This window comes from Corvus cornix, chromosome 8 (genome assembly GCF_000738735.6).
Source record: "Corvus cornix cornix isolate S_Up_H32 chromosome 8, ASM73873v5, whole genome shotgun sequence".
Lineage (NCBI taxonomy): Eukaryota > Metazoa > Chordata > Aves > Passeriformes > Corvidae > Corvus > Corvus cornix.
This window is the reverse complement of record NC_046338.1, coordinates 12,040,998-12,068,902: the sequence shown is the minus strand read 5'-3', so window position 1 is coordinate 12,068,902 and position 27,905 is coordinate 12,040,998. Positions and strand designations below refer to the sequence as shown.

Here is a 27,905-nt window from a genome sequence, read left to right as displayed (position 1 = left end):
CTCAGATTTTGAGCAGACTGTTCACCAACATTCACCTCCATGTGCAACACACACTAACAAAGTGTTTATAGTCCTACTCTGATCAGCACTTCAATAAAACTAGTATGTCTAAGTAACTTGGGAGATTTTTGTAGTGACATTTAATGACATTTTCACTGTACACAGCATCTAAAGGCATTAGTGTCATTATTGACTAGGTTTTAAAGGCTGTATGTCATTAGTAAGACAACATTAATTTACTACGCAAATCATTACAAAGAGAGAGAAGTATTTATCATGCTTTATAAGGCAGTGCAATTTTCATGTAACAATTTAATCATGCATAGCTGGAAAATGCAAATAATCTGCTAAATTAGGTAGTGGCACCATTATGTCACAGGTGCTAGAAATCATGTATGCTTTGAGAAAACAGAAAAAGATATATTGACATGCTTTATTGCAGTAAATGCTAGTAAAATTGCAATCCCTATTTAAATCTTAGGCCTGAGATAAACTCCACAAAAACAGGCCACTGTGACAAGAGGCAGCTCTCTGCAGAATTAGAGCTTCAGAGATTATTTTTATCTTACTATTTTATCAGTGGAATGAGACAAATTATCCTCTGAGTATAAATTGACTGAACAACATTAATTTCTCAAAATAAAATGAATGGCCAAAACACAAGGGGTTATCTGCTACAGGCAACATTTCATGCATTATCCACAGTACTTTTTCTCTTTTTTTTAAAGAAGGAACTCTAAATTTTAATACATTTTATAATCAGTGGCATGTTAGTTACTAACACTAGTGTACATAAACACTTCCACAAAATTTGACATTTGAGTTTTATGATTTGAAACCAACAAGGAATTCTTGGCATTTCCTTTTTGCTTTTCACCTAGAAGTTTAAAGAACAAATTATATGGCCCACAACACTTTAGCCCTTCATTACCATGAGTAAATCAGCTAAAGTAATCCTGTACAAGAGAGAGCATGCTCAGCTGCAACAGAAGGTTGTGGGCTCAGATCTGCAATTATTAAAAAAGAAGAAACGCTATCAAACTCCTTTTGCAAAGTAATATCTCCTTGAGGGTCAAATGAGCAAAGAGATGTACAAAATTTTACTACCTCCTTACAGTTTCTTTAATTTTATTTTCAAGTTTTACAGAAATTTGCTGAAGTGGAGTTTCAAATCCTTCCTCAATAACCTAGTAAAGAGAACAAGAACCTATTCTCTCAATGATACTTCAAAGTGTCATGGTTTTAGACCAAAAAAAAAATCACTGGCATAGAACATGTAAAATTATTGGCATAGTCTTTATTTTAAAGATATCTCTGCAAGACAGTGAAGGACATTTTCTTCAGGTAGTGATTTAGAAAAAAACTTTTGTAATAATTATTATTTTATATTCTTATGCAAATATAAAAATACTAAAGAGCTATGACGCCTTCCCAGGTCAGAACCCACATTCTTGTTCAATTTCCTTTTCAACACTCTCAGATTTCTTAGTAAAAAATTAGCACTTAAAATAAACATTTATGTACAATATAATTGAAAATCCTAACATCTAAAATTAGTTTAGCATTTTTTTCAGGGTCTAGGCATGCTTTGTCATCCAAACTACAATTCTTTGTGACTTTATAGTACCTTTTGGATTTGAACACCTTCAATGTCTATCTTGTGTTGCCGTGTTGAAAAAAAAACACAGACAAGAGGGGAACTCCACGGGCTCTCCAAAAGTTGTTTAGCATATGCAAAGATCAATTAAGCACTTAGTCATACACTGTAGTCTCCAGTGCCAAATCACAGATATTATTCAAATGCATTAATAGTAATCAAAATTAACATATATTTCTTCCTATTCAGTTCCTATTGCAATAATATGGCATCTGAATAAAGCAGCAGCTTCCTGGTTTAAGCATTTGTACTCTACTTACCTCAGTAATACCCAGACAGAGCATATTACGACTCAAATGCAAGCAAGTCTTTCTCATTCAAAGATCTTAGCTCTCATGTTTCAGCAGAATTCTTTTCCTGAATTTGGGTTCTAAAGAAACAGGGTAGCTTCTTCCCAGCTTTGCCTACAGTAAAGACAATGTCCAGACCAAACTGTAAGAAAACCTAAGGCTTTAGGTAAATACATAGGGACAGCAGAAAACCAGGGAACTGCTGCATGAAGCTAGGTAGTTTCTCAACAACTTTATAAACCTCTCCAAAGTAATAAAATAATCCTAACTTCTTGTTGCATATGTCTAACACTTTTCAGAATATTGGTATCAAAGTGTATGTACAATAAAAATTACCTAATTTTCATAAAATTTCTGTAAAAATATATCACCTCTCTCTACATATATACTCTCCTTACAGTGATTTCTGTAAGTAAATTGTTTTAAATTGAATTTGTCAGAAGTTTGGGTTTATCTTCATTTCTATTAGAAACCTTCCTTTGCAAAGGCAAGTCTCAGGTCAGAATACTTGTGCAGAGCACCCTGAAATTACACCAATAAAGTTATTAAAATTCTGATGTACATATTTGCAAATCATCTTGTATTTTCAAACAGGGATTGATAAACTGCACAGTTCTCATTCCAGTCGTCCTTGCTTAGCATCACCTATTGCTCCCCATACATCAAATACAAACTCATCTGGAAAGGCAAAGTCTCCAAGAGCTTCATCCAATGCCACTGCAAATTCATCTGGGTTTTTCTTGTCTCTTCCAGCTTCCACAATTGTTGCAGCTAAAGAGCAACAAAACAAAATAATGTAATTATCATGAAAGTGACAGCTAACACATAGGGCCAAGACAGCTTTGGGATGTCTATTTTCAAAACCTGGTAAGGTCAGCTTAGGGAGATGCAAAGTCTACCAGCTGAATTTAGGATTCAACAGGATAAAGTTTGCGCTTATGCCTCATGAAAGTGAAAAAGTTATTTCTGAAAATCTCAGCCAAGTGGTTCAAACTGTGCAGAAGCAAGAGAAAGGCCTTGCTGCTGTGCACGATGAACTGGAGCCACCAAACACTAGGAACATCTTGGTATCCAGGAAAATAAAAGCAGAGGTGTGATACAACAGAAGTAAACTCTGGTATCTTCTATACCAATACTGTCCAGCATTTTCTTTTATTTAACAAACAAGTACCAGAATTTATCAAGTGTCACATCTGCTTTGAAACAGCTACACTGGGGCTGCTGCTTGATACTCACTCCTTGGCTGCTGTGCTCATCCCTCACCTTTTGCTACTGCAGTTTCTCAGATTCTAGGACAACTTAGAAGTCTATCCCAAACAACACTGGATGCTGGCAACCCATGGATATTAGAGCAAATGAAAACTGTGAGGGCTCAAACCTCTCTTGATCACGACACCTGCACCTCCATGAGGGGTGAAGAGTCGGTGTACAGGTTTCTCCTGGTTAAGCTGGGCCCAGAGAACCACTGGCAGCAAGCTACCGTGGTTTGAAGGATGCAGAATGCTCTGCAAGACACAATCGGCACAAACAGCACTGCTGAATACAGTTTATTTTCTGACCTGTATTTCTGTTCCACAGCCTCTGTTCAAATTCACAGGAAAATGATGGTATTATATGAGATGAAACCTCAAAATCTGCTTCATTTTGTGATTACTTTACACACCTGCCTTAAACTGCAAGATGTCCTCCATCTTTTGTTAAATATCAAATAACCACCACTTTCTCCTTAAGCATATCAAATTCAAGCATCATAGTGAAGGATTTGATAGCTTCTAGCCTTTTCTCAAAGGAATATCCAAACGCAAAATACATAATACAGTGCCTGAGAAAGGGAAGGAAGTTTTAAAGTCACAGAAAAACATCTTCACTGGGGCAGTCTGCCATCTACCACATGCACTGTATTGAATCAACATGGCAAAATCTCTCTGATAAAAACAAAAATAAATTTTCCCTACTCTGAACCTTTACTAAATTTATTTAATTTTATTTTGTTGACCTAAAACTCAGCTCAAATTTATTGACAGTTATGAACTTCTGGCAAACAGTACTTGCTGTTGTGCAAACATGTAACAAGCTGTAAGCAAGCTTGAGCCATATTCCACATTGTAAACGTCAACAACAGTAATTTTGAGGAAACTTGATGTTTTGGTTTTAACTGCGTTCAGATGTGAGGCTCCAAACACAATAAAAGTGTGTCAAACTACACAAAGTTGTCCAAGGAAAATTTATGCAAATCTTGACAAATAAACTGCTGTGATGGAGACAGTTCAAGGGTAACCAAGCTTTCCAGGCACCACTAGTGGTTCTCAAGGGCACTCAAAACCAGTTTCCTGCCAGAAGAAACCCTATCCCTGTTGCACTGATTCTCTCTGTGTCCCCCATGAAGTTCCTGGGACTCTGATTCAGACAAGTCTGGATGGGAAATGGGCATTAAAGAGGGGACTCTTTCCTGACAGGTGGAACACAAGGATTTGTCCTATCAGTGCCACTCTATATTCCCTGTCAATGTGGCATAAGAAGGTACTTACAGGGGTGGAACCCTGGAGGTAAAGAGGTGAAGGGTATAATTGACACTTCACAGATTTCTGGATTTGAAGCAGGGTATGAACGTACTTTTTACAGACACTGGGAGAAGGGTGGAGAGAAAAGAGCTGTGTAAGGTGATATAAGAGCAAATATGTCAAGATATTGTTATACCAGATATTTAGAGAAAGCTGCCATCAAGAAAGTAAGGATCTACACAAGTGTTCAAGCAGTGTGGGAGTGAGGAATTTAGCTATTTTTGAGATAAATTGGCCAAGAGATATGGAAGAACCATATGACACAGACAGCAGCAATAAAACAAGACAACACAGCATATCACAATCCAGCTGCCCTAGGCTGAAGGTTCAGAATTGCATGTAACAAACTGTCATTAACAGAAGGTGTAACTTCAAACACAACTTTCTTTAAAGATTTAGCTTCCCAAATAATGAAATAGAATCTAAAAACTAGTTTATTACAGATTTACAAAACTTGAAAACAAAATCCACTAAACTTAGCTGATCAACTTTCAACCCAGTCAATCAGGAATCAGAACATCACTGTCGTGCTAAAGCAGCCTCAAAAACAACTGTCTTCATCTGTATTGAGTAAGTCTAATCAGCACTGCCAAGGCACATTTAATGTACTGTATTTATTAAGGCACATTCGCATTCCCAGATCCACCCGATGGAATGAAACAGGCTTCTCGGAAAGCCGGAGGGACCGGGCGCTTTCGGCAGCGCGGTGCTGACCTCCAGTGCCAGCGCGGCTGTACTGCCGCGCACCGGGCGCCGGCCTTCCCTGCGGATTTCCGCGCAGCACCTGCGCCACCCGCGTGTCCGACAGCGCGAAGCCGAGCCCTGCTTCACTACTTCCATCCAGAAATGCTAAAGCTGGCCAGCCTTCTCTGCCACCCGTGAACACATTCCTGTTTCCCCAGGTAGCTGCCACAGCCGCGGGACGGCATCCCCAGGGCGGCACAGCTGTGTTCACACAGTGACACACTGCAACGTGGAATTCCCAAGGCAAATCAAAGCCTACTGATTTGCCAAGGCATTTAGCAGATACTTGCCAGCTAGAAGAAAACTTTACTGGTTCTCAGAGGGTGACAGCTTCGTGCCAAATTGTCTCCACTCCCCTCCCCTTTCCCCACTGCTTCTTGTAAGAGCTGCACAATAAGTGATTACAGGAATTTTATTCCAATAGAATATTTTTCCACAGTCAAAAGAGCCTCAATTGTTTTTAGATTTTCCTTTATTCATTTCACTTCAGGCAATGTGAATATCTGATAAGTTTTTGCATAAAATGTGAAAAGTTCAGCAATCTTAAAAGTGATGAAAGGAATTAGAAGTCTTGTCAACTTTAACTGAGCAGCTCAGTATCAGACTTCCCAGAATATGAACAAAGTAGTATGTTGGCTTTTTAAATATAGATCCTTTAAAATAACTTCAAAGATCTTTCACAAAATCCTTATTTTCACTTTTAATAGACACATGGGGCACAAGCCATGAAAGCTACTTTCTGCCTGCCATTCTTATTATCTACCTTACATAGTGGTTTTGCTACCTATATCTATCCTACACTGTAACTTCTGAAAAAGCTTTTTTCAGATGTCTTGACAGAAACCTCCATATTTATTTAGCTGTAATGCTATTAGAAGCTTTGCCTTCATCAAAAGGTAACAAATATTATTATCCAGTCCTGTCACTCTAAAGCAGAAAATGAAGCATGCTATTGCAGTTTCCAGTATTTAAGATTGTTTTAAGTTTCATGTTGAATACTGTCAGATCTGGTACTCAAGAACTATTAGAAATATTTCTTCTTGCTCCTTTTTCTTAAGTACTAATTCTTCTTGAAGTGGAGAAGTTTGGGTTTTTTTTGTTTAACTGGACTTTCTGTCCTTCCTTTTTTCAAAAAACTCCCATTATTCTTTCAGAGTAAATGAATAGCCATAAACAATATACCCCAGCATGTATGCAATAAAATCCTTTGGGAAAGGAAGTCTGGTGAAAGGAGGAGAAGAAAACAACAGATTCAGGGAGAGTATCACTTCAGTTAAAGCATTTAGAGATAAAACATCTACTGAATATTGATGGTTTGGATTTGTGAGCCAAGAGAAGAAGCTTCGGTAACAAAACAGTTTTAAACCTGTTAAGATATTTTGACTAGATGGTAAGTTTGAAAAATGAAGCCAAAGTGTAGAAAAGTAGTTTTTAAATTTTTTAAACAAAGACAGAATATGCAAGGATATTTCAGCCTGATCTCAGTGATGGAAGGTTATGAAACAGACTATCTTGTGTGTCATCACACAGCATGTACAGGACAAACAGGGGATCAGGCTCAGCCAGCATGGCTTTAGGAAAGACAGGTCCTGCCTGACCAACCTGATCTCCTTTTATGACCAGATGACCCCCCCATGGATGAGGGAAAGGCTGTGGATGTTTCTACCTGGACCTCAGTAAAGCCTCTGATACTGTCCCCCACAGCTTTCTCCTGGAGAAGCTGGCAGCCCATGACTGCACCAGGGGATGTTCAGGTTGGACATCAGGAAAAATTTCTTCCCTGAAAGGGTGGTTAAGCATGGGAATGGGCTGCACAGGGAAATAGTGGAGTCACCATCGCTGCAAGTGCTCAAGAAATGACTGGGTGTGGCACTTAGTCTATGTTTAGTTGGCATGGTGGTGTCTGGGCAAAGCCTGAACTCGATGATATGAGAGGTCTTTTCCAACCCTAATGATTCTATGATATGTCATGTCTGATAATATTATAGGGAGCAACAGAGAGGAAGTAATCATCCAAAAGTAGAAAAGTAGAACAAAGGAGAACAAAGTATCAGTGGATGAAGCCAAAAGATGCTGAAAAATATTTGGACAGGAAGCCCTTTTTGCCATCATTTACAATTGGTAGCATCCTAGGGTTAGATCCAGGCTTCCTCCCACCAAGAACTTTTGGGATTAAATACAGTCCATAACAATTCAAGTCTTACTGATTTAAAAAAATAAATGCCAATATTTTTCACTAGCACTGTTTCCTGAGTCACTCCTATTAATCAGCTGTTCAAATTCCTTTATCAGAAAGCACCCATAGAATTTAAAATAACCTGAATTATCTTTCAGCTGTGCATTTATGTTTTAAAGAATGCTGAAGTCAAGCCTTGGCCCAGTTTCTAATGTGCCCATAAAATGGCTGAGGAATAAATTTCAGAGCCAACTGTCCCTTCTGTGGATTAAGTCCAGTTCTCAGTAAAAAAAGAGCAAGGAAGTAAAGAGGTAAAAATGCATCCAAAAGCAGGTATGTAAATCTCAACAGCATTTAGAGCTCTCAAAATAAAAAACTGTGCCAGAAAAAAAGATCATGCATTTTCTTTAACAATTTCCAAGTATTTTGCTCCAGCTCAGGGATTTGCGTGTAGATTTAGTCAGCCATTCTTGAAACTGTCAAGATACTTAACCATGCAAAAATTAAGGGCTTTATCTCACCTTTAATTAATTATGTCTGTAATTTAACATCAGTTTTTCTTTCCTTTCTTTCCAACTTATGTCTTAAAACTGGGGCACTGTTTTAGAATTCAATCACACCATGGAAGTGTCATTTTAATCGAGATGAAAGAGCAACATTAACTGACATCCAAAGATTCTGACAAACAGAAGTGCATGGAAGTGAGCAATGATTGAGATCTTAATCACTTGTCAGCTGCACATTGTGATGACTTGCATTTTCAACTAATCTGGCTTGAGTAATGAGTGAAATTTCAAGCTAAGTGATGATTGGCATTCTCTGAATGAATCTTTTCCTCATATTTCATTTTCATGGGTGACTGATCACATCCAGTATGTGAAAAACTGACATGTGTTAATTGAACAGATTTGTGACAGGTGATTAGCTCTCCTTTCCTAAAGAATCCTAGAGCTGTTTAATTGTTTTTAAATTATAAAGTTGGGGGGGGTTTTGTCATCACCGTTGGCTGTTGACTCTCAGATTTGAACTTCAGGATACTGCTTCAAAGGAGCAAACTAAAGCTACTAAACTAAAACTATGAAACCTATAGTCTGTGATTTCTGACAGCTTCTCTTGGTTTCACTACCTTTTGGGGAGGAAAAAAAGAGGGGAGGGACAAAACCACCCAGCTGGGAAGAAGAGAGCCTCTCTACGAACAAAGACCTCTTCCTTCTTTAAGTATTCTTTTAAGGCATTTTTAAAATTTCCGAACTACATACTGAAAGATGAAGGGTGTTAGATCTTTTGGGGGGGGGGGGGGGGGCAGAAATTCAAGGAATTAATGGGACAACTCTACCAGGTGCTTGGCTATTAACTCAGCCATATGTCTTGAAAGCTGAACTTCTCAGTCTACTGTGCAAGAGCCATCCTGTTTACAGTACTGAGAGCCAAAAACACAGGGAACACCAGTTCCCACAGGACTGCTCCCATGGACACCAAAAGCAGACCACCTTAGCTGCTTATTCCTGTAGGGCAAGGAGCCTGGGGACCTTGGAAGTAACCTGCAAGGACAGCAGCTTCCAGAAGCCCAGCCTGAGCCAGGATTGCAACAGCTGCAGGACAAAAACAGCTCCCAGAGGGACAGATGGCACGAGACTCAGAGCTTTGAAGCCTGAGCCAGAGATGGACTGAGGCACAGAGGTTACAGGAGTGAGACAGGCCACAGAATCCTCCCTAACCTAAACATGGATCAGCACCACGCAGGCCTCCCAGGAGCATATTACATGGCAGAGCATCACATATTAGAGTTGCTGGGAACAGAATTTTTGAGAACTTCTAGTTTGCTGGGAACAGGAAAGTTTAGATAGAACGAACAAAACAGAACTCAAGTTTTCGGCAGCTCTGCCCTCTCTTCTATGCCAGGAAGCCCACTTCTGCCTTAGACTGAGGGACAAATACTGTTTTACCTACCATTTTTCTTTCGAGAAAACTAGTAGAATCTGCCAATCAGATGCTTGCTGGTAGGAGCAGCCAGCAAAAGCCTTTTGGCTATTCAAATAACCACCTTTTGTTCTCATTCCTCTGTGCTAACTGCTGCCCCTCCAGCCCTGCTGCTTTGCTCTCTGGAGCTTCATGCCAGACTTATTTTCTCTTCTGCTTTGCCTTCTCCACTTCTCTCTCATGAAAGCTTTCTTTTCAAGATCACATTTAGCTTATCCTTTCTTAATTCTTGGCTGATTTTTTTTTTTAAGATATTACCATAACAATAAATACCTTCCTCTTTGTCTCAGTATGAGCAGTTCCACAAGATCCTAGGAGGACTACAACAGCCACAGCTGGCTACAACAGCTAGACTGCAGCTTCTTCCCACACAGGCAGAAATTCCTATGTAGTTGTTGTCAGAATAATAAAAAAAAAGCAACAGCTACAAGGACAAGTTTGGTGCATCTTTAAGGAACTTATGACACTGGGGTTAAGTAGTTTCTTTCATTATAAATCAATGGTTCTAACAACTAGTAAATATTCTACAAGTTTTCTCATGTTCTTCAGAACACAGGTTTTAGAGAATTTGATCAATTTGTGCAATTATTCTGTCAGTTCCCCTGCTATTATAGTTGCTTGTTCACTGATGAAGATCTCAGGTTCAAACCTTAGCAATCAACTTTGATGTGTCTACGCCAAGAGGCAAAAAAGCAAATAAACATCCTTAGGAATCCTTAATCATGGCACACACGAGATCCACTAAGAAAATATAAGTCAGAAAGAATACAGTGGTGACAGTTATAGCAAACAACTAAAAAATTCATGCAAAAGTGTATAGAAAATGTGCAGGAAGAATAGAGGATTGATTAATTAATTACATCACAAGGATTGAAGTGGGACACTTCAATCCACTGTCTTTTATCAGACAAACACATTTGTAGAAATACAGGCAAGTTTTTGAGACCGCATGCTGGACAAATTTTGTTTCACTTACATCCAGAGACTTAAGTACTCAATAAATTTTAGACTAGAGAAAATGAGAAATTATTTAGTTTTGTAGTAATGTATCTGCTAAAAACTCACCTAATTCAACGTCTCTTATGCCCATGTATGTTTCAAGAAGCTCATCCACTTTTTTAATTGCTTTTTCTTCAACTTCAGTTGGCTTTGTTGGAATAAAGGGAGAAAAGTGCAGAAGTATGATTATATCCATGCAGATTTCAAAATAACCAGCGATGTGCCAGTGATTATCCCTACTCCCATCTTGGCCACCAAGACTTACAAAATCTACAAATAAAACACACTATTCCACTCTCTTTCCCTCCTCTCACAAACATGAGCTTTCCTCCTAATACCAAGTCACACAGCTCACATGTTCAAACTGAGCAGGGGCCTTATATCTCCTGTTAATACAGATCTTCATCAAATCCTCATTAGCTTTAGAAGAGCCCAGAACAAATAACATTTATTCACCAAACTCTAATCCTGGTTTTGCACAAATTCATATCAATGTATCTAATTAGCCTCTCCTAACAACAACCCTTACAACAACCACATACACTTCACAGTGCCAGAAACGGAACCAAGTCTTCAACCATCCCACCTCTTTTTTCATCCCCTTCCCTCTTTTCAGCCCTCCTTGGTCTACTCTACCTTGAATTCATCCATGTAATCCACGACATCTAAATATAGGTTCTCTGCTTCCAGGTTCCTCAGCCCCATCCTATCCCTGCTAGTCATCAACTTTAGTTGCTCTCTTTTGTCCCACAAGCTTTGTAACATCCAGATTTTCCACCCTACTTATCAGCCTTGGGGAAGAATAAATCAGAAGCTAGGTGATTAAACTACTGAAGGGCATACACCACACCATACCATTTCCTCCACAGTAGCAGGGCCTTTGGCTCTCAGGCGAAGTGTTTCTCTCCCTTTGGAGATCTTAGCCTCTGACAGAGTTCTACCTTTGGTCCTTGGTTCCAGCTTTTCTAAAGACAAAAAAATAACAAAAGTAAAATACCAAACAGAACTAAGTATACAGTACAACAGAATATGATGTATCTGCTTTGGTTATTACATTATCTTCACATTTTATTCTAATCAAGATCTAGACTATGTAAAAGTTTAACTATAAATTAAGTGTTTTCTAAGTATAGCTTTGCTGACATTTTGTTGTCTTTAAATTCTGATATCTGCTCAACTGCACTGAGGCTAGGACTTCCACTGACCAATATATCTAAGCAGGCCTATGGCATTTACTTCATATGTGCACCATGTGTAATTTTATTTCCTCATTCTACAGAAAAGTGTAAGTATTTACACCTTAGTATTAGATAACAGCTGAAGTCACCAGCCAACTGCTGATTTATTCTGGTCTTTACAGGCAGAACACATAGCAGATTTAGCATTGCAACATTTCCATCTTTCTCTGATGCAATGGTGCAAACACTCCTGCTAAGCAGGTGATGATGAGCCACACTGAGCTGAGCTAACAATTTGCTTATCAGCAGTCACAGAGGTGAAATGTCCATAAGCAGACCAGCAGGAGTTTTTCCACTGGCTTCACCAAAATTATTTCACAGCTGATAAATCTCTACGAAGAGTATCTGGGTTTACACAGAGTTTTTTACCTGAATTCAGCCTTTCTTGTTTAATCCTGGGCAAGGGCACCCCAGTTAGCAAAATGGAGTGTGGAATCATGTTAGTTTTGGGTTTCTTGTTCCAGGACACAATTTTACATTCAAGAGTGGCAAGGCTTTAATTTACTCACTGACATGGGAGTTACATAGTGAATCTGGAAAGTGCTAAAAGAGAGTTGATAATTTTGCAGAGCTGCTTTTAATTGTCCTGTTTTCTCTAACAGATTATTCTTCCTCTTAATAGCAGGCCTTTCTAATAAGCTCTTCTTGAAGGCAAGGCTTTAAGATGTTATATTAATTTTGCTCAGATAGATTTCAACTCGTCATTCTTGCATAAGCAGTCACAAATCTAGGTTATTATGCCGAATAGGTCTTGAAAAGTAAATTTTATTAGCTTTTATTTTACAAATAGGTATGTCACAGTCTCTTTATATATATTCTTAGGATCAACACTTTTTCTTAATCCTTTTATTGCTTCAAGGACAGTTTAAAACATCCTTAAGATTGTCATCATTTCTGCTAGATTTGTTTCGAAAAGTCATTCCTGATAAAAAAACCCATATTTTTCAAATTCTGTCACCATTATCACCTTAGAGGTCATGATTTGACACAATCTTTATTTGCAGTACTTCAGACCAAAGCACTCTGGCTATCACAGAAACTATTTTTCATGTTGACATAATTAAAGTGCAGAGTTTGTGTTATGCTGCCTTTACTTTGTTTCTATTAATTATTCACAATTCATAGAGGGCCAGCTTGTGACTGGTACAAATCTTTAATTCTGTGCTATAAGCCTTGCCTAGAGTAGCTGAGAGAGCCTGCATGTCCATAGTAGAAAGATATCCAATCACTAAATTACACTTCTTTCACATTCTGTTGAGAGGATGAAAAATGAAAATAATTTCACACAGAGGCTTGTGTCTCATTTCTGTACCCTCACCAAATTCCACTGAAATTAACAGGAATTCAGCACCTACTTGTCCAGCAGGATCTTGTTTGTCATGTCCTCTGGGGCTATTCTTAGTGCTTAAGCTGCAGCTTAAGCACTATCTTGAATAAATTTGTGCCTAAAGCCCAACTGTACCTAAGGCTATAGGCAGGACCTTCTAACCTACTAAGGACTGCAACTTACAAGGTAATTTCTGTAGGGTAAAAAATAACATGCATCTTCCAAAAATCATTTCACAAAACTCTGGTTGCCTCTTAATATCAGAAAAAAGATATTGCCATGAAATTAGTGCATTTTCTTCTCTACATCTCAGGCAGACTAAAAGGTATCTTAGTCACCTGATTAAAGTAAATACTACTAAATAATGGCTGAAGTCATCAATCAAATGCTGATTTACCCTGCTCTTTACAAACAGACTGTGTAACACTTTAAGCATTGGACACAAATTATAGGCCCATATTAAAGAAAAGGTATGGCTGCATTACTAATTTTGATAGACAATTTATGCAATCCTTTAGCATAATGTATAACATACACGTTTACTTAACAGGAGTATTGGCTTATACACAAACACATTCGAGATCAGCTCATAACCCTATTCTTCACAGAAGCACCAAAAGCAAAAAGAAATCTTTGCATTTCTCTCATTTTCAATTCCTGCTGCTATTCTGACACCAAGTGTCAAGACTGGTGTATGACAGTAGCTGTAACCTACCAACACATAAAAAACCATTTGAAAAATAAACATTTAGAATTTTTGCTGCTGTCGTGAAGACAGTGATATTGAATTGACTGTTATTGCAGATGTGCAGAAGAACTCATACAAATTTATGATTTAGCACTATTTTGAGGTTTTTATTACAGGATAATGCTACATGGTTTGGGGGAGATACAAAAAATAGAGACAATAAAAATTGTAACTCGGTCTCTGTTTTGACTGCCTGAGCAAAACCAACCTTGTTTGTTTGCTTGCTACATTGATAGAATTAACATATACAAGAATTCGCAGTAGGTATGCATTCATCCTATTTAAGCACCACTTGCTCACAGCATGCAGGTGGCAAGTAAAGACAGAGCTTTGCCATTCTGCTTTCTTCCAATTCTGAGTACACCTGCTGCATGATTGGAGATCCAAAAAAAGGCTGGGGAGAGGGAGAACAGGCAGGCAGGCAGCAAAGGAGGTGCTCTGGGGAATCCCAGACTGTTTTCTGCAGCCTCCTTCAGCATTAGAAAGCACAGACCCCAGTAAAGGGCACAGAAATAGAAAAGTCTGACACACAGAACAACAGGGATTATGAATCAATAGATGAAAAAAGGAGTTTCAAGAACCAGGACATTAGTGAAATAATCTATGCCTTAAAACTGTACCTATGAAACCATTCCTGTACTTATTTTGCAACATCATGTAGTGGCAAAAGAGACTGAGACAAAGGCTCAGGCTGAGGTAACCCACACCCATATGAATGCTGGAGAAAGCAAGATGGAAGAAAATCCATTCATAAATCTTCCACTTCAAAGGAAAAAACCAAATGTACTTCCTTGTAGTCATTATGTTACCTTAGGTGGACACCTGTCTGCACTCTGAAAACAAACTTACAATGTAATGCAATGTTGGGATTTTACTATCAAGGTGTTTTACTGAACAAGGTGGAGAGTCAGGTCACTCACCAAATGCTTTCAAAGGCTCTACCAACTCCAGCTTAAACTTCTGACCTTTCTCCAGATCTTTTAGCATTTTGGCAACTTCATAATGGCGACGCTCTGACACATTTTTTCCATTTATGGTCTCTATGTGATCACCCACGCAGACCATTTTGGTTTGGTCCATAAGGCTGCCTTCTTTGATTCGCTATTGTTTAAAAAAAAAACACCACCAGAATTAGAAACATTTCTTTAAAAGGTGATAATTTTTAAGAGGTGACACCACGGAGTTTCATGAATCTCAGTTAACAATATCAATACCACTGAGCTTATTACTCCAGCAATGGGTTTTGTCTGTAAGATTATCATAAAACATATTTTGAAAGCATTATTTTTCAAACAAAGTATTTTAATAAGCATTGAATATAAAATCAGCCGGGGGAAAAAAAGAATGCAACCATACTTCAGAAATTAAGGTTCTGAATAACCTAGTATTTTTTGTGCTTTAAAACTGATCACAGACATCTCAGTAATGTGAATGTTTATTCAAGTTTTGGGGGTTTTTTTATTTAATAGCTTGACAAGCATAGGAGCAGAATTTTTCTCTTCTCAAGTATGGTCCAGGGACTTAAAAATGTGTTATATAGTAAAATATTACATACTGTAAAGGGCTGATCTTAATAAGACCCATCCCCAGTGGTGAAACTACTATTTTTCTCATCAAGCTATACAGCTGTATATTAAAGGATTTCCTCTGAAATAATAAAGAATAAGAAAATCTTCTAACTGCCATATCATGGAAAATACAAATAGTCTAAATGTCATAAAAGAAGTTACAGCTTTTGTGAAGTGTAATTTAAAAATTATGGGGAAAAACCTTTAAAATATCTCTATGATTTATCACACTTTCAATTTCAGTGATTCTGCTTATTGTTGTTATATACTGTCATATTTGTTCATCATGTGCTTACATCACATAAACCATTATTATATGGCTATTAAACAGAAAAGCTGTGACATAGTAAAATACCTTATATTTAGCAGAGATACGAATTTCCTTCTAATGTGTTCCTGATTAACAATCATTTCAACAATGACTGACGTTGTTCAGGCTAACTTTGAGTGAGGTAACAGTGAGACAAGGCAGATAAACATATTGCCACCTCCTACTGTAACAGCCAGCCTAGCTGTGCAAGCCTCCCAGAAGCTGCTTCCAGCCCCTGCGCGCATGTCTGAGCCCACACATGTGCCTCCATCTGAGAGTCAGTGGGAAGTGTGAGAGTGCTCAGTGTCCTACAGTGCACTGCAATGATTTTAAGCTTCAGGCTGAGTTTAACTCTTTATAGCACCAAACAGAAGCCTCGTGGTGAATGCAGATGTGGGTATCGTGCACACCAGAAACCAGGTGCCAAATGAGTTTTCTGTTACTGGGACTTGAAACTGTCCCACCAGGCTTCAGTTAATGTTTAGTCTTCATGTTGAATTCATATTCATATAGCTTTTCTTCTGCACTTGGATCCCAACACTAAAACTGTTTAAATAATATTCGCTGACTGTTACTTGTGTCACTTTTTATCATCACTCCAAGTTAACTGCCTGAGACAGACAAGCTACATTGTCACAGTAATTAAGAGGCAATTGCCTGTATTTCAAGCGCTCTACAGTCCATTGAAAAGCTATGAGGATCTATATTTCCTACGCAATGCCTACCCCCTTTGATAATGTCTCCTTGTACACCACTCAGTCATACTTCAAGTTCTACTGCCGTTCTTTGAATACTAATTTGACTCCTTTTCCCCACCTGCCCATGTACCCCAAAAACAAATTTGTGAAAGCAAATTTGTTCTTGGTAAGGCAAAACAAGATTAAGTTTCATAGGAAAAAAACCTGCAGTTCAGCATCAGGTTTAAAATTGGTTGGGTTACCACATCAAGCCTAGAAACCTCCCTGTTATTCAAAATGCAGTAAAATTACTGCAACCCATAGCAACCTTCAACAACCCACCAATCAGTAAATTTAGTATTAATTTTTAATTAGGAATGGGACATAATTACAACTTTTCAAGGAAAATACATGTATATAAGCAAAAACAGCTCTATAAAACTTTAGAGACAGTCTCTGCTTAGCCATTTACCTAGACAACCAGTAAAAAAATATGCAGCTTTTACTTTTGTAAATGTGTTTTCTATGCTGGTTTAAAAGATTCATTAGCTAAATATGCAGCAACAACAACAAACAAAGTAAGCTCTTAGAAACTTCTTAAAATTGGTGCATTCCCATGAAGATCACACGATTTTCATTACAATGCTTATTATTAGACCAGTACAAGGAAAAATATATTTTTGTTCAGAGGAGTTTTACCCTATTTACTGGAAATTACAGCTTGTCTGGCTAACATGGTGAGGGTTTTCCAGTGTGCTCCAATTGTGCAGTAGTCTATGTGATGGCTGTTCTCTGCCTGTTACCAACCAAGCACAAAGGGAGTGTCACTGCACAGTGCTGCACTCGTGGATGCTGGTCACTGAAGCACTGCTTTCAATGCCTTCTTTTAAAATGCCACATAAGCATCAGCATGACTGAATGTTATGGGCTGCATAGATGCCATCACTGGAAGTTCACAGTTGTCTACAAACATAAAAGTTAGGCTATGATTTTGCCAAAATGCTTAGTGAAACCTTCACTGCATCTTGACTTTCACAAACATGACCTCAGTCACGTTTTTCCATGACAAAGACAAGCAAATAGATTTCTAAATCATGTCTTGCTTTATACCCATGGTAGCTAAGGAATGAACAGAAAATACAGCCTCTCCATACAAGAAGCTCTGTTTACAATGAGAACAGTGATTGGGGCAGCAGTAATCAAAGATAATTACTAATGCCTCACTAATAATGGGTAATTGGAGTATATTAGAGCAAAGAATCTAAAAAAGGCAGAAAATGTGATTAAGGTTCCTAATACCTAGTCTAGCAAGAAGAGTAGCATCATTTCCTCAGCCTCTGCTTGTCTCAAAACATACTACCTCTAGGTCATATAGAAGAGAAGAAGGAAAGCAATTATGATTAATATATTGTGTATGTTACTGCCCATACTTGCTACTCAAGTTAATTGTGGTAAACTATGTTAATCCATATCCTTGTAATTCACCCTATCTAAGGCAACAATACTGGAAAACTGAAAAACCACTGTATTTGCCCCTACTCTTCTGCCCTGGGAACAGCCAAAGACTGAAAGAACATGATCTCATTATCACATGAGTGACAGAAGTTTTATAAGCATTTAATAAATGACATCAGAAAATCACTTTAAAACAGGAGGGGGCAGATGCAAGCAGTATCTAACACCTACCACCTCAGAGTAGCTCAGGAGATACAATAGTTGCATTGTAAAGCTGATACACATTACAGAAGCAATGAACAAATGAACTAATTTTGAATGACATGCAGTACAGAATAGCTAAACTAATTTTGAATTATATACCTAAAGAAAAGAGACTTTATTCTTTAGTTACCATATATATGATAATAAAGGATTTTATAGTTCTAAAGGATCATTAAAGCAATAATTAACCTATTCTAGTAACAGGAGCTTCTATAGAATGAAGTATTTCACTGGTAATTAAGTTTACCTTTATAAAGGCACAGCCAGTTCCATTGTCTGTAATGGTAAGCCCCAGCAAATCATCAGTTTTAAGAACTTCCACTTCTTTTCGCTGTCCTTTCACATGGGCAAATATGAAATCTTCAAGGCCAATTTGTGCACCTAAGAGCTTGTCCATATCAACTTTATGAGTATTCAAAGTGCAAAACATGATCTGTGCAGAAGGAAAGCAAACACATTAACAGTGTATTAGGTTTGGTGAGCTTGATAGGAAGATAAAATGAGAGCACGGTTCAGGCATCCGTGACAGGTCCATAGACAAAATGATACCTCTTCTCCAGGAGAGGGGATACTCTCCATCCACACACAACAGAAAGCATCAGTAGCTCAAACTGCAGATAAGAGTTGGCAGGGAACATAGGAAAGAGACCTACCTGTGTGAGTAGCCTCATCTCAACACACCAACCCTGAGAGAGGCATCTTGAGCTGGTACAGCTTGCACCAGAGGTTAGAGTAAGCAAACTGAAGAGCCATCACCATCTTTTGCTTCATCACTCACCCACCTCAAATTCCACACGATTCAAAGATCACTAGGGACTACTTTAAAACTTGATTGGTTGAAAGCAGTTTAATGGGAAAAAAAAGAAAGCTTATCAAAACAAAATAGTCGTGAGAGAGCATGAAATGTTTTGTATTGCTCCATGTGTTCCTCCATTAGCTCAGAGCACAGTGTCTCCAATGGCCTTGCTTAGTTCCTACCCTTCCCCAGCATGAGTTGGGGCCATGCCTGTTCCAGCTTAGTAAAAGCAAGGCTTAATAAAAAGATCAAATTGCTTCTTTATAAATCAGCTTTTCCGAGGGATTTCCCTTCAGCACTGGGTATCAGACACTCCTTTTTCTCCCTACACTTATGCCAGTTCTTCAGCAGGGAGGTTTGTCATCCTGGGCATAGGCAGGATGAAAGTTATCAGCTGTACTGCCTGGGCACAGAGCTGCTTTTGCCACCTTCGAGCTGCACGGAGGAATTCGGCCAAGCCCAACACACTCCGTCCCAGCTACAGTAACTACACTTCCCTTAGGCTTTCCAAGCTGTAGCAGGAGAGGAGTGAGGGCCAAGGGAACCACACAGCTTCCTCCTGGGCAGCACCCGAGAGAACAGGGCAGCAGCCAAACCACAGAAACTCTGTGCTCCAAGAGAACTTGGAGAATCCCTAGAATCTACTTCACTGAGGAAACGACTCAGGTTTTCCACACCACAACACCACACATGCCTCCTCTTTCCTTCTGGCATCATTGGACGAAAGCAGAAAAACTGAAATGCAAGTCACCAACCTGTTTAAATTGATTCCAGCTAAACAAAGGGTGGATACTTTTACTAATTATTTCACAGAGAGCATTCAAGTTTCTAGAGCTTTCTAGAACTTAGATTCTGTAACTATGGGGGTTTTAATCTTAAAGACTGAAAGTTAATATAGAAATTGTGTTTCTTGATAGAGGTCTTGTTTAGTTGTTGTTTTTAAAAACAAAACATACAAACCCCCCCCACCAAACAGCCTTACTTCAATGGCTACTTGCTTATCTCATCTAATCCATCAAACATCCACTGCAATCTAACACCTTATTCAACAATGAAAGTCGTAACAGCACACCCTTAACAGACATTAGTTTTATTTGCTCAGGTAATGCAAAGGTTTTCAGTTAAACAGTACTCCAGCAGTAACAATACCTAGAGAAATTAATCTGGTTTTAAGTAGAAAATTGAATTTTATTTTATAAATAAGAATAATAGTCTCTAATGACAAGCTCTTTTTTTAAACCAAGAAATTAAAACAGATGTTATCAAGTTCACATACACATTTTCAGCTCTCTCAAGCTACATAACTTTGCCAGTTTAAAATGGCAACTCTGTTCCTTGTTCCTGTGATGAATAACAAGCACTGTCTTTACCTTTTAGACATTAGCATCCTTCATCTGACCTTGTCAAACAGACAATCATCTAATAAATACTGTCACACCTTTGAATAGATAAAATTGGCAACAGAGCAGAAATGTGATATTTAGAAACTTGATCCAGAGTTTCTCTTTATAGATCTTCATCTGGATGGCATTCCTACTACAGCCTATAAGTCTGCAGGATTTTTTGTGAGTCAGTTCTGTGCTAACCACAAGGCTCTGAGAGCATCAGCCAGTCAAAAATAAAACTTAAATCATTCTTCATCCTCTTTAGTGAACAACTGCTTTTTCTCAGAACAGATATATGCAAAGAGTAATGTACTAAAGATGTATCTACCCAGAAAGATATACCACTACACCATCTACCAGCATAGCTTTTTTTTTTATCTATAGCATAGCTTTATTTGTACACAACGGAGACCTATTGATTCAAAAATTATATTTTTTCATAGATTTTACATAAGTTTAATATTGGCACCTAATGACAGATTATATACTTGAATACTTAAACAACAGCTTCCACTTACTCAAACTTTTGAATATTTTTAATAGTAATTTATTTATCCAAAATTGAAGCAAGAAAAAAATTCAATGTGCATTTCTCATTGTTAAGTCTTTTCTGTCCTTACCCTAAACCTTCATAGGCATTTGGTCTTTAACTCAGCATACCAGTGCTGTGATATTTCATGCCAACTTTAGCAAGATATTATAAATCAGAACTGTTACATCAGTCACAAAGTATCTAGGATACCTCCTTCACCAAGAGTTATCTTCTACAGCACTCAGAACAAGGGAGTTCCATGTGGCTGGAGACTAGGGCCTTATGCACAACTTTATGAAATAGATTTGTCCAATAAGATTACTAACAGATTATTCCCTGCATCCATATTTTCAGTTGGAAGAGACCACACTACCCAACAAAACCAGGGCTATACTGTGTGTTATATAAAGAAATGGTATTAGCTAAGAAAAAGTGGGTTACATTATGTGTTATATAAAGTATATATGCAGTACCATATTGCATATTAATGTATATTAATTATACTCTTATCTTCTATATTGAGCTCACACCTTGAAAAGGACTCAACAATAAGTTGATTGATAGACTACATACACAGAAGCTATTGAAAATGTATTAAAAATCTCAGGTAACTTTACAGAGGAGATCATAATCCCTTTCTGTTTAAGAGGTAGGGAACTCGGAATTTTAATTCTGAGCAAGATGTAACACCCACTGACATATTTCCCTATATATGTAGATGTATGTCATCATATCAAGAAATCACCAACGCATTTTCTACGTAACTTACTCACTTTATCTTCTCCGAGGAAAATGTGGGAGCCTTGACCAGCTTCAGCAAAAGGAAGAATAACCAGCTCCTCCAAGTTCTAATGTGCTTTTGGTACTGTCAGGTATGCAACTTGGTCAATACATTCAAAGTCTTATAAAATAAACAGTGTTTTACTGTTTGTTTTGGATTTTTCTTTTTTTAACCGAAAGTACACCAGTATTACAGCATAAGTCCTTCCATGTAATTATTTCCATACTAATATTTCAAATTTCAGCTTTCAATTAAAGTATTTGAAAAAGACACAGAAAGCATCACATGCAATACGGGTGTGACATTTAAGCACTGCTTAGGGAAACAATTCTTGCCATAGGGTTGGGAGGAGGTGGTTTGTAGGGAGTGTTAAGTTTGCTCACTTAAAGTATGCAATCTGTAGGCGAGATTGTGAGCAATTTGTTTCAACAGATAAGCATAACAACAAAACTTCCAGCATTTTGGTGACGACAATTTCACAAGCTGACCCTTTTCTCTAAAACCCAAGTTTTAAGTTCAGATTTTTTTATTGTTAAAAGGACAGTTTTGTTCAGAAACACAAGTTTCAGCAGTGGCTTATTTGTCAGCAGTCTTCCATAAAAGTTTAAACTGAACAGGTTTAAATCAAGTACTTCTATGAAAGTTTAATGTGGCACAGCCTCACGGTATACTTGACTGCTAAGCATGAGGAGGCAAGGCCTGTGGAACAACAGCCCACACACAAGCTCAGCAGCTGAACTCTTGTTTCTGGAAGAGAAAGAGGGAGCTGCATTTCTGCCCTTACTGCTGCCAGAAAGGTATCTCTTTTCCTGAGTTATCCTTGTGATGCAAAATTCCTTCCACTGTGAAAGAAACCCTAACCTCCAAGGGCTCTGGACAGATACACCCACTGAGCATTAAGTTTACTTCACCAGCCCCACCATATGTCACCTCTCAAAGCAAACAAAATAATCAAAAGTGCAAATTACGAGTAGACAAACCAAAAGTCCATAGAGCTTCTATGGGTTACCATTCCCTTCTCATCTGATGAAGAAATATCCCTGCTACAGCTGGACTTTAATATCCACGTTCTCAGCGCCTGATTAGCTACCCTGAATACTTTAAAGCCCTACCATGTGCTCTCACAGGAGCACACCACCACCAAATGCTTTAACAGACCCACATTGTCCTTCAGTCAGTGCTCATTTATTTATCATACAGGCTGCACTCAGCACTTTCACCCTTACAGGGAACATAACATTCCCTGTTACATTCTTAACATAGAGGAGTAGTAATCCTAAATGGCCAAAGCTACAGATAAATACTTTTTCCAACTACTTTTCCTACTTCAACCTCCATAGAAAAAATAAGGGTAGATATTTTTATTATTTATGCAAAGAGAAACACACACGTAACTGTGTGTGGGTTGTGTTGTTAGTTAAGAGTTGCATCTATCTATATTTTTTTTAGCTCTGTGCCTTCTTGTTGAAAGCCTGTTGAAGTAAGCAAATTAAAAGTCAACAGCGTGATCTACCTCAAACAACACTCATAATAACGATGTTGGAAAGATCCAACTTCTAAAATTTTTTATGTAACTTTAGTCAGAACAAACCCCTGGGTTTGTTCTCCTTTGCCAGGGGAGAGGAATTGAAGATTCTCTTAACAAGACTCTTCACCAGGAGAGGCCCGATGAGTTTAACATCCACAGATTGGGAGTAACCAAAAGATACACAGGAGATAAGCGAACATTAATGATCATTAAGGGACATTATCCCCCAACATCACCCCCTGGCACGGTCAGAGACACCTGGTCTGGGAAAAGACTGATAAGAGAACTGAAGAATGAGGACCAAATTAGCATTGAATGCAAACGGATCAATAACCAGTAGGAGATCGAATACTAAGAACTGTGTAATTTAAGACCAATGAAGAAGAATTTGTTTGGGTTTTGTCTGTATAAATGTGTGAAAAGTTCTGATAGAGGATTATGTGTGATAGAATGATTTTCACTGCACAACTCGGACACGCGTAGATGAAATGATTTCTATTGCACATCCTGGCCAGAATAAAGCAATGCCTTAATTCTCTAACATAAAAAGATGTTGTTGGAGAGTTTTTATTTTTCCCAGAATTTCAGTGACAATGACAATCAACTGCTAGTAGCCATATTCACTCCTCCTCCCTGTGGAAAGAACAGTGACGTTGGACCAGTAAAAGAGGAAATGGTGGCCATGGTAAAAGTCAGAGAGATAGGCAGAAAGGGAGGCTTCTGCCTACCCCTCAGCTTCAAAAGGGGGAACAGATACATATTCATCGAGGAAGTGATTTACCAAGATATGAATATCGATCTAATATTGATATCCAACTGAGACAGACAAAAACTCTCTAACAGTTTAGAGTTAGAAAGTGCATGTTTATTTGGCGCCAGGCTCTGCATGGGATAGCTCCCTAAGATGCAGGCCCCGATACAAGCAAACATAATACCTTTTATTTCCAAAAATTATGAATATCCAAAATACAAATGCATATTCATAACATTAACACCTCCCATTCTCCGCTTCATATGGAAATGAGTTTAAATGTCATTAAGCATGCGTAGTGTGTGTCCTGAATTGAGTCGGTGGTCTCGAATTGGGTCAGTGGTCCCAAAAAAGATGAAGTAACTCATCTTTCTCATTTTGACCTTTTTGCCTTTCTGAGTTTTAACAATCCTAATTACTTTAGTGACCTCTAAGTTTCTTCTTGCATGACTTTTGGATGGGTTCCCACAAAGGGAGGAAATTGGTAATTGTCCTTGTTCCATACACCAACTTATCCATGTTTCTACTCCTCATTCTAAGCACAGCTAAGCAAACATGCAAATGACAGATCATCAGTTATTTGGTAATCAGTTACTAACATCTAAAACCCTATTTCAGGTCCAGCTCTCCTAACTACTTTAATTAACTCTCACGGGGCCCAAATTATTTCCTATTCCACCCATTCCACACAGCTAGCCTATAACTAAAATCTTTATGTTTCTTCTAAATCCATGTTTCAGAAGATGGGTGAAGAATAAAATATCTACAAGAAACGATGAGCACAGGAAAAGCCTCAGAAAGCTGCTGTTATGTCTCACTCCTTCATAGACACCTAGCAAACATCCCCTTTGAAGCTATACCCATCTTGTCCTGTCCCCGTCCTACACTACTCATGATCCAGGTCTGCACAGAAGTTTCTGCCAATGTCTGTCCAACAAATACTGTGTTTTGTATAAGCTTCTCCCTGTCACTGTTGGCAGTCAATCACAGAACCTGGAAAGGATTCTCTAGCAGAAGCTAAACTCAGCTGGTCCTGTGAGATGTAATCCAAGGAGGAAACGAGGTGCTGTAACCATGTGGAGTCAAAAGGAGAAGTGACAGATTACAAGTATAGCTCATTCAGAATCTTATTAAAACACTTGGGCAGGAACTTATCCAAGAATTCATACTCTTGCCTACCCTGCAGTAAACTCACATATCATATTAAATGTATTCACTTCTGCAAAAGTTATCTGAATGCTCTCTACACGGAGCTCTTTCCCACCACTCCCCTCCAACTATTTTCCACCTCAGCCCCTACAGGGTAGAGATCGCTGTGATAGGAGCTGTTTCCAAAGGCAGTCAGGTATCACGCTGCCCACAGGCTTCAGCAGAGCTGGGTCACTGAAACTTTCCTAGACAGGTAACACCTACAAATGGCATTGGAGTACCTCAGCGTCTTTCAGTGTGCTGAGATGTAGCTTCTGGCATTATTCTTTACACCAGATTATCTGTCCAAAAGCAGCTTTAATTAATAGATAATACCATTTAAAATAAATTCTAAATTCATTCATTTCTTGGCTGTTCACTGATCTTTCTTGTCTATCCAAAATTCTATTGCATGACCCTCTGGTCTATGTTCTTCACTCTGCTATGCCACCTTCACACCAGGAAATATTTTTGATCACTACTTTAATTTCACACAATTTTCTTAAGGCCAACTGAATTTCTAGAGTAAAAGATTTTAAGTTCAGTGCCTCTAGCAATAATTCTCTATCCATTTTTAGCAATAAGCCACATTAAAAAAATAAAAATTAAAAAAAGGAATGGAACATTAGGGAGAAAAAGAAAATAAGAAACTTCTCTAGTCTGGCACAAGGCTGGCAATATGTGCCCATGATATGTAGTGCTTCCTCTAAAACCTCTGAGGGTGTCAGATTATACATCTAGCAGGAGAAACAGGATCACACCATTCATACAAAATTAAGTTTCTCTGTGAATGCTGTTCTTTCTCAAGTCAGTGGAGCCAAAAGTTCAACAGTGAAAAGAAGAAAACTAAAATAGAAGACAATCTGGTAATTATGAGAATTTGAGAATAAAAGGTATGCCTGAGATGGAACAGAACAAAAGGGGAACAGCAGCTCAGGATGAAAAGAAAACAAAGGAGCAGAAGGTCAGAAAGCAGGTGGGAAGGTCTGGGACATGGGTGCATTGCCTCTCAATTACTTAATGCAACAGTGGCTGGTTCAACTGTATTCACTACTACTGCCACTTTCCCTTGACAATTTACTGTTTGAAATGCAACATCAGGCCACAGCAAACTCTCAGAACAAAGCCTGTTGTAGTAGTAGTCTTTACAACTTCTAAAAAAGTCATCTACAAAGAACAAAACAAGTAAAGCTGTACAGCCACACGTAGGCATAATGAAACGTTAGCCCTTTGTTTCAATTTGCCACTCAGAGGTTAAGGTTCACAGCACCACATAGGAAGAACTTGATATGGCCACTACCTTTTAACTAAGAGAAAACAATGCCTTTAAAAACACAAATGAGTCATTATCCAAATAAATGTTTAGAACATGGCTCAGGAAAAAAAAAAAAGATCAAAAAGGCAGCTGAGTTAAAAAAAAAATCCTGTTACAGACTTAAATAACTCCACCTGAACAGTGAGCCTTTTAAAAATAATTACCTGACAAAGCAGAAAACTTTCCAAATACCACATTCGGCCGAAAATTTAAAACGTAGTATGATTTAGGGCATTTATACCACATCCCCTCCCCTTCCAGTGCCTTCATTCTGCGTATTTACCCTCATAGATCCGTTGTCCCTTTTTAAACTGGAATCAAGCAGTCCCTAAGAGCTGTGTCAAACAGCAGCTGGCAACAGGTTAACCGAGACACTGCAGTTTTGGTCAAGAGGACCATTGCTTTTACCATGGAAGAGTTAAACGCAGTCACACTTACATCTTTTCTCGTATGGTAACGCTCATTTGGAATAAAAAAGGGAGTTTTTATCTCCCAAGCAGTGTAAAGTAGGCACGTCCACACAAGCCCACGACAGAGGATGCCCACGGGCAGGGCGGGCGGCAACAGGCCCGGCGGGGCGCGCCCGCGGCGGTGCCGGCCCTACCTGGGCGGGGTGGATGCCGAAGGCCTCGCCGATCCGGGCGTACAGCTCGCGGGCGCTGCCGAAGCCCTCCACGCGGCCCGTGGGGCTGCCGTGAGCCAGCTGCGTGTGGAACTGCAGCCGCGACGCGCCGGCGGACGGGGCCGGGGCCGCCGCGGGGGCCGGGGCCGCCGCCTCGCTCTCCACCAGCTTGAAGGTCTCCTTGGACTTGTCCTTCTTCTTGCTCCTCAGCCCCAGCGGCATCTTCCACACCGGCCCCACGCTCCTGCGGCCGCCGCGGCCGCCCGTGCTGGACTCTGCCCCCGGCGCGGCACCGCCCCGGCCCCGCGGCCATCGCCGCCGCCAGGTGCGGCCCGACCCCGCCCCGCCCCGCTGCGGCTGCCGAGGGCCGGGGAGCGCCCGGCCGCCCCCGCCCCTACCCCCTCCCGGGCAGCCCGAGGCCGCCGCCGCCGCCCCGCCTGAGCTCAGACCCTTCGCGGGGTCCTTCGCCGGCTTTCCACTCACTCACTAGTTCAGGAATTTCTGCTAATAGCGAAGTACTGAATACTGATCAGTATAGATTTATATCCAGTATATAAAAGAAAACCTGGAGTATACAAGGACTTCAGGCAACTCTTTCTCATTTATCACAACTATAAATCTTTAAGGGTTACTACGGCAACAGTCATATAACCAAAGTTTAAGAGCCTTCCTACTGTAGTGGCAACAGCTTTGAAATACTTTTCAAGTTATTTTTAACATTGAATGGATTCAAAACGTTTCCTTCTCTACCGTGAAATAGAGCTACATACTGTACAGTTAGATGTTCACATTACGGGAGACATCTGGGCTCCAAAGTAACTACACTCACCTCAGTGGAACCGCTCCATTTTCAGTAGCGTACTGAATCCACCTAAGATGTGAAGAATGCAAAATTCATGAGGCAACATTCAGCACTCCTAAAGGAAACTGCTCTAAAGCCGCAGAGAGAAGCAGCACTGCCTTACCACATCTAACTTTCAGAATAAAAAAGACAAACCGTTGCAGAGAAAAAG

The 27,905-nt window shown here is 39.2% G+C and overlaps 1 protein-coding gene across 2 annotated transcripts; it reads right to left on the bottom strand.

Annotated features, from left to right (window-relative positions):
- Positions 1 to 117: 117 nt before the first annotated feature.
- GIPC2 (GIPC PDZ domain containing family member 2) lies at positions 118 to 27,194 on the bottom strand. Of its 2 annotated transcripts, none has more exons than XM_039556312.1 (6): positions 26,875 to 27,194; positions 18,242 to 18,427; positions 14,641 to 14,821; positions 11,263 to 11,372; positions 10,474 to 10,555; positions 118 to 2,718 (listed from the first exon to the last, which is right to left on the bottom strand). In XM_039556312.1, the coding sequence occupies exons 1-6, from the start codon at positions 27,112 to 27,114 to the stop codon at positions 2,564 to 2,566; spliced, it is 954 nt and encodes a 317-aa protein (XP_039412246.1). In that variant the 5' UTR covers positions 27,115 to 27,194; the 3' UTR covers positions 118 to 2,563. The 2 variants fall into 2 exon arrangements, with proteins under 2 accessions (XP_039412246.1, XP_010407307.1); XM_010409005.4 differs by lacking the exon at positions 26,875 to 27,194 and adding an exon at positions 26,709 to 26,838.
- Positions 27,195 to 27,905: the final 711 nt, after the last annotated feature.

What these genes read in the sequence shown, in the direction of transcription:
- GIPC2 (XM_039556312.1), bottom strand. Translation starts at nt 27,114, where the DNA reads ATGCCGCTGGGGCTGAGGAGCAAGAAGAAGGACAAGTCCAAGGAGACC. An exon ending in TCGGCATCCACCCCGCCCAG is followed by an intron (nt 18,428 to 26,874) that starts GTAGGGCCGGCA and finishes CCTTCTGCACAG; the next exon opens with ATCATGTTTTGCACTTTGAA. An exon ending in CATAAGAGACGTTGAATTAG is followed by an intron (nt 2,719 to 10,473) that starts GTGAGTTTTTAG and finishes GTTGCTCTTTAG; the next exon opens with CTGCAACAATTGTGGAAGCT.